At 42.8% G+C, this 11,091-nt stretch overlaps 1 protein-coding gene across 4 annotated transcripts in view; it reads left to right on the forward strand.

The window, feature by feature from the left end:
- The window catches only part of SP100 (SP100 nuclear antigen), a 93,235-nt gene extending 86,476 nt beyond the window's left edge, over positions 1-6,759 (forward strand). For 2 of the 4 annotated variants that reach the window (XM_035726595.1, XM_035726596.1), the window contains 5 exons: positions 2,389-2,504; positions 3,923-4,043; positions 4,326-4,397; positions 4,897-5,040; positions 5,877-6,756. In XM_035726595.1, the coding sequence (XP_035582488.1) occupies positions 2,389-2,504; positions 3,923-4,043; positions 4,326-4,397; positions 4,897-5,040; positions 5,877-5,975 (552 nt within the window). In that variant the 3' untranslated portion in view covers positions 5,976-6,756. Of the gene's footprint in view, positions 1-2,388; positions 2,505-3,922; positions 4,044-4,325; positions 4,398-4,896; positions 5,041-5,876 lie in introns of all 4 variants that reach the window. The other 2 variants (XM_035726594.1, XM_035726597.1) reach the window with 2 other exon arrangements.
- The last annotated feature ends 4,332 nt before the right edge of the window (positions 6,760-11,091 follow it).

Here is an 11,091-nt window from a genome sequence, read left to right on the forward strand (position 1 = left end):
GGATGGGGTCTGAGAATTTACTCTTCCAACAAGATTCAGTGGATGCTGCTCCTGCTCACCCCAAAACCACTGCTTTAGAATCCAGAGAATCCACTAAGGACTGCACCTTAAAACCATCTGGGGAATGTTTAAAACATACTGCCTATGTCCCCCCCCCCCCCACCCTGGTGAAGCAAACAACCAAAATCATGTGCAATTAATTGAATCTCTGAGTATGGGACCTTGGGCATCAGAATTTTTTAAAGGTCCCTAGGTGATTCTACCGTATAGCAGGTTGAGAACCACTGCCAAGCAAAAGGACAAATTTCTTGCTAAAAAGATTAAAGAGATATATGTTGAGTTTGTGGGCTCCTAGACTATGGACCTTCCAACACGGGATTGTCATGTTTATTCCTTCTCTCTCAGGGCCTGCTTACAGTGCACTTTTTATAAGATGATAGTCTAGAAACCTCCACCCAGCAATGGTCAGCATCTATGAGTGTCATCTGTTATGACAAAAAAAGAAAAATATTTACACGGCCCATGCCAGGCCCAGGTGGGGATGTGTCCAGGGATGTCCCTTCCAGGCCATTCCTTAAGTTTTCCCTTTCAATAAAGGGAGTGCATGGGCAAGATACAGGAGCCTAGAATTTCCTCTTACGTGTGACTCTTGCGGCCCTTCTTCTTACATTGAATTTATAGATGAAAAGAATTTACAAATTGAGATATGTCCCAATTCACATCAGCTCACTGGGTGCAGGCATGACATTCTGACTGCTACGATTTAGAACCTAAAAAGCAGGCTGCTGTGCTTTGGCTAATAAGTAAGGCATCTGCATCCTTGTGGCTGTAGGCCTCACAGAAGCACTGAGAAGGAGATGGGAGGTTTGGAAAATGGGTTCGGCAGGACTGGTGATGAATTGGATATCTGAAAAAAAAAAAAAAAAGCAGCAGAGGTTTAGAAAAAAATCCAAGAGAGTAGAATATCACGGAACAAAGCATAAAGAGTGTTTCTAGAAGGAAGAGATGGAATGGTGCTCCCTGTCACCTCCCCACTTCCTCATTGCCACCAAGAGTCCCGACCACCCATCGCTGGGTGGGCCAGCCCCCAAATCTGTGCATTATTTCGTACCTAGATTGTCACAAGAGGATGTAAATCCTTCTTCCAACCCATGGTATAAACAGGATATTTTCATTTAGGTGTAGAGCTGCCACCCATTGGATGAAATGTTTCCCCATCACATAGTCTTCCTCAGTTGGCTCTCTTGCTGCTCAGGTGGTCCTAGGAGAGGGGCCAGGTGCCTCATCCTTTTGGGCATTTCTCCAGCCCAGGCACACAACCTTCTTACATAGAAATTGTAGTATGTATGGACATGTTATTGCCACATAGATTATCACACACAACAGGAAAAAAATGTGATTTCTTTTACCCATCAACGGGCTCATTCCTTGACCAAGATTTATTTTGGTCTATTAATTCTGTTGTTTTTAACATGTGTTTGTTACTCCACAATCACTTAGATACAAACATTATCAAATGTTTAACTTCACTAAAGGAAATTAAATCTGGCTAAAGGTCCCACATATTGCGATTGGTGAAAAATCAAGCATCATCCAATTTTGTGGGTCCCTCCACCTTCCTTATATACAAAAACACCAGGCCTTGAATGCCCTCAGAAAATGAGGGTATGGCCTAGGCCTTCAGTGGTGGTGGTCACTGTTACCACAATCCCTGGTCATTTGGGGATGGCACCTCCACACCTTACATGCTGAGCTAAACCATGGGACATCTCCCCCCAGGCTCCCAGAGCCAAAGAGCTCTGTCCTCCCTGGCATCCACCTAATCATCTGTGTCTACGTCTTTCCAACCCAGAGGTACTGTCACAGGCCCAAGGGCCCTCCAGGCACGGAGCCCATAGTGCGGGAGCTCCTCCCCAGGCCCTTCAAATCATGGGGAACTTATGGCCAAGAAAATAGGATGCAGTGATATGTCAGAAGTGTAATCTCTTATATTAAATTCTCGGTAAATCACTCTTCAGTGAGTCAATGTAGATGATGCAATGTAGATAACTAGATAAAACACTGTATTATATTCCTGAGCCAAGTTTTGCCAGCAAAATAACAAATTTCTCAGATTATCTTTAATTCATCCTTTTTGTGGTTGTTGCTAGTCTGTGTCAGAATCTCTATCTTCATAAAAAAAACTTCAGTGGTCTAATAGCCACTTCTTCCCAAACTTTGCCGCAGACCAGAATGTCTTCTTCCAAAATCTTCACTCAATATTTTGAGGAGAGAAATTTATAAGTGTCACCTGGGTACAAGCAAAGGTCATGCGTTCTAGAGTCCCAATGTGTCGACCTTCTGGGGTCTCACTGATTCCAGTGATGTCTGCATTATCTCCCCTTCTAGCCGGGAAACTCAAATATATGTGAGGTGTGCCGTGGACCTGGAAAGCTGTTCTGCTGTGATACTTGTCCGAAGTCCTTTCATGAGAAATGCCACATCCACCCTATAGATGCTAACAGGTTAGTGAGCCTGGTCCCCTTTTGCCGTTCCTTCCTGTGGCACAGCTCCTCCAACCATGCACACTCAGCCTGCAGAATTTGTCTCTGGTTGTATGTATCTTGATGCAAAGGGAGCAGAGTCTTAAAGTATCAGGATCCAGAAATATGATCCAGAGTTGTTTAATGGTTCAAGCAGCAACAGATTAATGGGAAGCAAAAACTCTCCAAGTTGTTGTTAGCTGTACTAGAAAGAGATGTCACCCCCATATCCCCCACTTGGTTCCCAGACCCAGGTACTTTGTTGCGGTGATTACACCATACATTAGGTGCTGGTTTAAAGCATATACCACCTGCTATGGGAACATCAAAAAGTTGACAAATTGGGGACTGTGATGAGCCTTTGATGGGCATTGATGCTACATTTCCTTTGCCTTAAAAGATATCTTTGGTCAGAGATGATGGTATGAGGGATAACATGGAGATTGGTAAGGCATTCTGTAAGTGATAGTGCAGGCAGAATTGCTGTGACCAGGGAGGATGGATGATTTCCATCGGTATTGTGTCCATTCCTATGAAGACAGAGCATTGCCCCTTGGTAATGGGAGAGTCTAGTGTAATCCACCTGCTCCCAGGTAGTTCCCAGGGAATAGTGTCATCTTGGGGATTCTGCATAAAGCTCTGCAGTTGGGCAAGCTGCAGAGGCAGAAGACAGGCCTGCTCTATTGCTGAGCCCATGTATAGTCCCCATCCTCGCACCACGGGTACTCGGGAATGGGCCCCTCGGGCAAGCACTGGAGTAGCCAAGGAAAAAGGCAAGTGACATATCTAGGAAGGATCACTGTATCCACTTGATTATCGAGAGCCCTTCAGCACAGAGAAGAATGGAGAATGAATCTCAAGGCAAATGGCAGATGTCTGACACTACTCTGTTCATAGATTTTTCCTTTCCAAGAAATTTCTGCAGCATAGATTCTAGGCCCAGGTAATGGCAGTGCCAGAGGAGACGATGTCTGTAACTCTGTACTTACTCAGCAAAGTTGAGAAACAAGAGGTGGTTTCCTTTTACTATGGTCTGATGGCTCACTGAGGCCCAAGACTCCAGTGCTTGAAGGTACCAATTGGAAATGTTAACAGGCAGGGCTCATTACTGAGTCCACAGTGGCTCAGAGAAGAACTCTAAGTTTTGAGATGAATGAAAGACCATCACCCACCATGGCAGCTCACTCAACAAACTGTCAATCCTGCTACCACTGTTAATGGGAGGGGTGTCTGGCAATTGTACCCAAATGGGACTCTAGCGCAGAGAAGTGTCCAAGAGAGAAGCTGGATACAATGTGGAAACCATCAGTCATTCCTGAACAGAGGACTTTAGCAGCTGTAGAAACAGTGACTGAATCACGGAGAACCTACCTTTGCTGACCTTATGCCCAACCTCTCAGGGACCCATGGAGTTGCATCTTCTGCAGGATAAAGGCTCTTCAGCAAAGGTACCCACAAAGCCAACGATGTCACCAAGTACCTGAGGTCCTAAAGAGGCGGATGGTGCCTGAGGAACAGTTGGTGAGTTGAAATATAAACCTGAAGTCTCCTCCTTTCTGTTGACTTGAGAGAAGAAGCACAGTCTTGCAGGGGCTGGAGGGATGGTGCCCACGGGCGAACTGCTGTCCCCTGCTGTGCTTTGATCACATGACCTAACACTAAAATCTGTATTCCAAAGAAAATTCCCATTCCGTGTTTGTTTCATAGGCCACAGGTTTGGGAGCTGTGCATTCTGTCTGAGCACATGTACACTTCATTCTCTCCAAGCTGCTTTTCACTTAAAATCTCATCTGTCTTTTGCAGAAATGTGAATTTGTCCTCTTGAAGGTCTGCTGCTGTTCAAAAAGCCTCTTTTTTGCCTCAAGACCACATTATGTAAGTAATGGCAACAAAGCCAAAACTTGCATTGTCAAATTTGTGATATGGGTCCAATGGGGTCACTTGTCAGTATCTTCATCTCGTTGATGGATATCTGAGTCAGCTTACTCAGTCCTTGGCCACTTAAGCTGCTACCACAAAGTACTGTGGACAGGGCGGCTCAAACAGCAGATATTTCTCCCAGCTCTGGAGGCTGAAAGCCTGAGCTCAGGGTGCTAGTGGGATCCTACAGGCTGCCAACTTCTTCTTGTGTCCTCACATGGTGGAAAGAGAAGAAGAGATCTCTCTGGGGTTGTTTTTATAAGGGCACTAACCCCATTCATGAGGCTCATGCTCACAATCTAATTATCTCCCAAAGGCCCGACCTCCTAATACCATCACATTGGGGGTTAGGATTGCAACATAGGAATTTGGGGGGGACACAAGCGCTCGGTCTGTAACAATGGGTAGACTTGGAACAGTGCTCACAGTCTGCCCTTCCGCACTTTGTCAACAGAGTAACGACGCGTCTCATGGCCTAAAGCGACACATGTGGTTAAACAAAATCAAGAAAAAGCTGAATAGGAAACTGTACCTCCAAGTGGAGGGGTTTGTGCAGGACATGTGCCTCATCTTTCAGAACCACAGGGCTTTTTACAAGGTGAGTGGTTCCCTCTGCATCCCTCTTTCTTTCCATGAAGCCACTTTGCCGTTCATCCTCTTATATCAGGTAAATGTTACAGTTGCCCTCATCTTGTGGCAAGCCTACCCAAGTGCAAATTCTGGAGGTATTCTAAAAGCCCTGTGGTCTAAGGTGGGGAAATAGTAACAAACCAGGTCTCTTTGCAGACATTACCTGAGGACCTCAGGGTTTGCCCACTTCTAGATACCCAGTGTTCACCCACAGAAAGCAGTGGACTGCAGACCTATTTCCTTCCACGAGAAATGGAAACGCATTTTTTTCCCCCGGACCTGGGTAGCTCTGTGTGTGTCCCAGAAGTCTCCGCCTTTGCCCCCGGTTCCTACCCTTACTCAGCCAGAGGCGCCAGCTGAGAGACTGGACGCGCGGGCGTAGAGTACGCGCGTGCGCAGTTTGCTGGCGCTGCTGCGCACCCGCCATCTGGCGTCCAGGACCTCAGGAATGTTGGGACAGGGAGCTTCCCTCTCACACCTGAACATCTTCCTATCTCCACTGGTTCCCTACCATTGTAGTCTTGCAAGTCATAAGTGCTGTGTTTGAAAATCAAGCAACTGGTATTTTTAAAAAATTAACAATAAATTTCTGATGAATTAGACTATAATACAGTACTATTTTTACATCTCTGTCTTCCAGGTAAAGAGAAATTATCAAGCTATCAGGGACCATAAGACTCTTGACTGTATTAATTCTCACTTAACATTTGGGATAGTTTAAAATGAAGCTCTGGATTACATGAAACATGGAGAGCCTAAGCTCAGTTGCTATGGTCATTCTCATTTTTCTCTTTGCTTTTTCAGGACAACCAGAAATTCATCAAGCTTGGACTTCAGCTACAGGCCATATTTGAGAATAGTTTCAGAAACACTTTTGCAATTCAGGAAAACAAGGGAGAATAGTTCTCAGTTGGAGCGCATTCTTTCATGAAGTAGCTCTCCCTCTCACCCCAACAGAGCCTTCAGCAGCTACGTGATGAGTCTGTGGTCCCTCCAACTGACAATTCTGCCTGTGGCTGTGCAAACAACTTTTTCCAATTTTTTTTTGTTGCCATTTTAGTTCATTTATTTTTCTAAATAAAATATAAAATTATCTTGTCAAGTTCTCTTATTGAATAATTTGGATGAAATTTACAGTAGAAAATATCGGGTCTTTCTATAAGGGATTGTATTATGTGCTTCCATTTATTTTAATCTTTTATTAGATCCTTAAAGTTTTCTCCTCTTTTCCCCTCTCCACACAGGACTTAGCCGTTTCTTTCTTTTCTTTTCTTTTTTTTAATGCTCCGGCAGTTAATATTTTTTCTTGCTATTGTGAATGTGAACTTTCTCCACGATATATTTTATTACCAATTATTGGCTCTTATAGAAAACTATTGTTATTTATATATCATGGTCACTGATTACCTTCCTGAATACTGGATAGTATCCTTTTTGGCCTCATACCCAGTGGCATCAGGAAGCTTGTAATGGATGCAGAGCATAGCCAGTTTTCAACTCACAGAATCATAACTGGTTCAGCAGATGGAAGTATTCTTCACTTGGGCACTAAAATCTCCGACAATTCTTGGTTCTGTTAGCAAATGGTTCTGCTGTGGCGCCCTGGTGACCTTGCAAGTCTCCACATAGACCACATAGGCAAGACTTAACTGCAGCTGATTTGATCTAAGTCTTGGCAGACTGCCCTGTAATCTTTCCAGAACACAGAGCATGGGACACTTGTGAAGCACTATGACAAGACCTTGTCCCAGTCACAACCTTATCTTCCACGGTTTATCAAGACACACTCTCTCCTCACATTGCAAGTTCCGATGAGGTGTGAGGCCTTCTGCCTCTTTCTCTGGGTGGTAGCTGCAGGCTATGGAACTGCTCCATTTCAGCATGAATGTGTGCTGCATCACATGCTGCATCAAATGCCATCCACGTCCCCTCTCGTTTGGTGGCACCCCATGGGACAAAGGACATGGGGAGCTGGCACCTTTGCTCTTCCTGCTTTTGCTGTTTATGTGAGTAATAAACTGTCTGATCTAAAAAGGGCACATTATTTCTTTACCAGCCAAATCAGTCAGCCTTGCCTGACGGTTTCCCAGATCCAATATATTCTGGCTAGCGTACCTGACAAAGAGTTCAACATATTGGTAGCTGGTTCAGAGCATGCGCTACACCCTTCAGGGAAATACCTCGACCTCACGAATCATTGCCTCCAGCTGGTTCCAAAGGTAAGTCTTCAACACACCTCTTTGTCATTCAATAATAAAATTTTGTTGTTGGAATGGGTAATTTTGAAGATTAAATTAACCTATGTAAAGTGTTTAAAATCATGTCAGAGATGCATGAATGTATCATGGTGGCTACACATAGTAGGGATTCTGTATTCGAAATGTTAATTCAAGGAAAGGGAAGCAATTCTAGTTGTCTACTTAGCTAGTTGCTGGATACTCAAACAGAAGCCATAAAAACCAAAATTGATATGGTTCTTAGACCTTCCCAAAGAGACCTTTGTCTATGTCCTGAGGTAATGATGCTCTGAAAAAAAAAGAAAGAAAGAAAATTCTCATCACTGACCAAGCAAAGTATTTTATTCTTGGAGATCTCTCCTATTGTGTCATCTATTTTTAATCCTTTACCTCCTGATAGAGTTATATTTTTCATTTAGATTTACCTTTTAAATGTTAACTCCTTTTTGTTTGCTTTGTTGAATGAAGGGGAATCAGCAATGTGGCTTTATTCTTTTGCTATTATCTAGAATGGGTTCTTTTCAGCCTACTGTTTTTATTTATGGCAGAAACAGTAGTGTTCTCCAAATATCACATACATCCTCCTAACTTTTCCAGCCACTCGCATTAAGTGTGGCTAAATGACTGAGACACTGACCAATAAACTATAGTCAGAAGTGGTGTATGTCATTTGCAAGCTGATTCGCAGAAGGGCAGTGAGAATTCTGTGTAATCTCTCCTGCCACGTTGATTACAGAGGCCTTGTTTTGAGACAACAGAGCCTAGAGATTGACCCTGCCTGGTACGTGTATTCACTACCACCCCAGGAGGGCTCCCAGATCCACTGTGACTTGAGTAAGCAAAAGTAGACTTTGTTGTCGAAGCCATTAAAACTCAAGGGTTGTGTATTGCCTATAAGAATAGCCTAGCAAGAACTGGCTAATGTATATTGGAAACAAGAGAGAAACACTTATAGGAGTGGGTTTTTGGGATGTAGGACCTGGAAGGGTAGAATATAAGACTGGAGAATGGAGACTCCATTGATATGGAAGTCCTCTCCTCTGATCAGGGTGTAGAAGGCACTGGCAAGGGCATCTGGGGCTGGTCCTGTCTATGACCGAACTGGCTCCCTGAAGCTTGGACAAAAGGATGGCATTTAGCAAATGAGGTGGAGATGCCCCAAAAGCCTTGGCATAGTACCAAAGAAGGGGTCAGAAGACTCAGAGAGGTAGGAATGTTCACATGGGTATATCACATGAAGACATGCTTGAAGACATGCCATATGGCTTGTCATCCAGATGAGCCCAGAGGACATTCCCTTTATAAAATCAGTAAGAACATTCTGTGGGAGTACTGGTCTTTTTGATGACCTCACTTTTGCCTGTCCTCTGTAAACCGGAATGGACACTGATCCACACCCAATCTCCCCATACCCCTCCTTCTAGTCATGTCCTGGAAGACCACAGAGATCATTCGTGCAAGCAAGAAACAACTTCTCTTGGGGCACCTGGGTGGCTCAGTCTGTTAAATGTCTGACTCTTGATCTCAGCTCAGGTCTGGATCTCAGGGTCTCAGGATTGTGAGTTCAAGCCCCAAGCTGGGCTTTCCTGCTGGGTGTGGAGCCTACTTAAAAAAAAAAAAAAAAGAAAAAAGAAAAAAAGAAACTTCTCTTTTAGCAATTATGAATGTTCAGGTTCTATCTCATATAACAGATAGCCCTCTTTAATAAAAAAGATGAGTCTGGACTCTTTAAATTTATTATCCTACTTTTGAATCATCCATCAAACAACTGGATTTAATGTTTTGTAGAAATGTTGTTAAAGATTCATTTGCATACCAAGAAGTCTGATTTGCACATACCTCTCTTCTAACATGTATGCACAGAGTAAAAGTGGTTCCAATATCCATGGGGTCTATAAGACATGAGAGGAAAACAGTAATTTGTACATTGAAAAGTGCTAAATCTTGACATTTCACACAATTCACAGTCAGGATTGAGACATGTTGATTATCATTTCTCTCTACCTTTCTAAAGAAAAGAAAGAGCTATGGGATTGAGTTCTAGAAATCAAGGATGGTAATTCTAGTTGTTCTTTTAATTCGCTATTTGGCATTATGGAAGAGAAGAAGGAGCGGAGAACCTTAAACGTGTGTACTTTGGTTTCCTCAGGTATTAAAACAGGGCTATTGACATTTGTTTTGCCTTACACCTCATGATTGTGGTGAAGTTAAAATAAGATTCTTTTTGCAAAGTCCTTTGATAAACCACTACATACTCAATGGCATTGAGAAAGGAGAAATTAGCTCCGTCTGAGATAGCAAAAATCTGCCCTGCCATTCATGAGGCTGGAATAACAGAAACAGAGAAAGCCAGCTGCAAGTTTAATGGGAAACATTCTCCTAAGAACTTGCCACAGCTGTAAAATGTCCTAACAACCCTTCTTTGAATGACTAGTGCTTCCTCACTCACTGAGGAACTTTGTTGCCAAAATCCACACACTATCGGAAACTTGCTGCTTGCAATGATATTGGCAAGGATAAAACATCTCACCCTTGCTTGGAGGGCCTAAGTTCTTTTGGTAAAGAGATGGAATCTTGATTTCCAATCCAGGGGGCACAGCTTCCAATCTGGGATTTCCAAAGACAACATTCCACGTTTTCATAACTTTGTGGTTTTCTAGCAATAGGACCCTGGGTCCACTTCATAATCCAGACCTGATCGTCACACAACTCCGGCTTGGTTTGAACCTATCAAATCACTGCATCCTATAAATTATACTTCAACTCCACCCTTTCCCAAACTGTATAATAACTCTATCTATGTCTTCATTTGGTGCAATGTCCATGGTTCTCCAGTGTATGTTCCTCTCCCTTGTCGTAATTAGTCAATAAATCTGTTGGAATACAGGCTTGTTTGTCTCTGGGAATCTTAAACTGACTGAATCAGGACAATTTGCTGGAAGACTTCCATCAAAATCTAAAACTTGACTTTGCCAGTGGTTGTCTGACTCCTTTTTTTTTTCTTTTTGAAGGTAATTAGAAAGCAGGACTTCTGAGCTTTTCAAGATTTTTGACCAAATGATAACAATATTATTACCCAGGAGAGGAGCACTTAGCATTCTGTGCTCCATAAAAGATAAAGAGGTGGAAGAGAATGGGTGGGAAACACCATATGAATTCAAGACTTCAGTATTAAATAGGCATGAACAGCTAATCAAAACGCTCTCATTTTATGAACATATTTCTACAACATCAAAATATGAGCACATCTATTCAATCAACAGTGCTCATACTATTAAATATGATTTATAATGATTCCTTATGTCTTTGCACACATAGTAGGAAAAGAAAACGCAGAGAATGGGATTTTAATTCACTGTTTCATTTTCATGTGTTTGGTCCTCAGAATAAAATGCATCAGGAAAAAGTAGCTCTGAATTCAGATTCCTAGCATCCTCAAACCCAAGACTTGTACACCATATCTGACACAATTCTTGGGGGTGAGCTAGAAGCTTCCTGGTTCTCTTTTCCAACGTTTGTTTTCGTATAGTTGTCACTGATGTTCTCTGAATAAATGAATGAATTTCCTTGTTAATTGCAGTGTGTGTGATCCACCAACATAGAATTCAAGGAAGAGAGGTTTATAAAGTTGGCCAGGAAAGGCATGCTGGCTGAAATAAGTTTCCTAAATTAGAGCCCAAACTTGTTAATAAGGCAATAAACCCACAATCTTTGGCATTATCTTTCCTACCAAACAAATCATATGCATCTCTACTGGACAAAAATCTGTAAGTTAACATGTA

This window comes from Zalophus californianus, chromosome 3 (assembly GCF_009762305.2).
Source record: "Zalophus californianus isolate mZalCal1 chromosome 3, mZalCal1.pri.v2, whole genome shotgun sequence".
NCBI classification, from domain to species: domain Eukaryota; kingdom Metazoa; phylum Chordata; class Mammalia; order Carnivora; family Otariidae; genus Zalophus; species Zalophus californianus.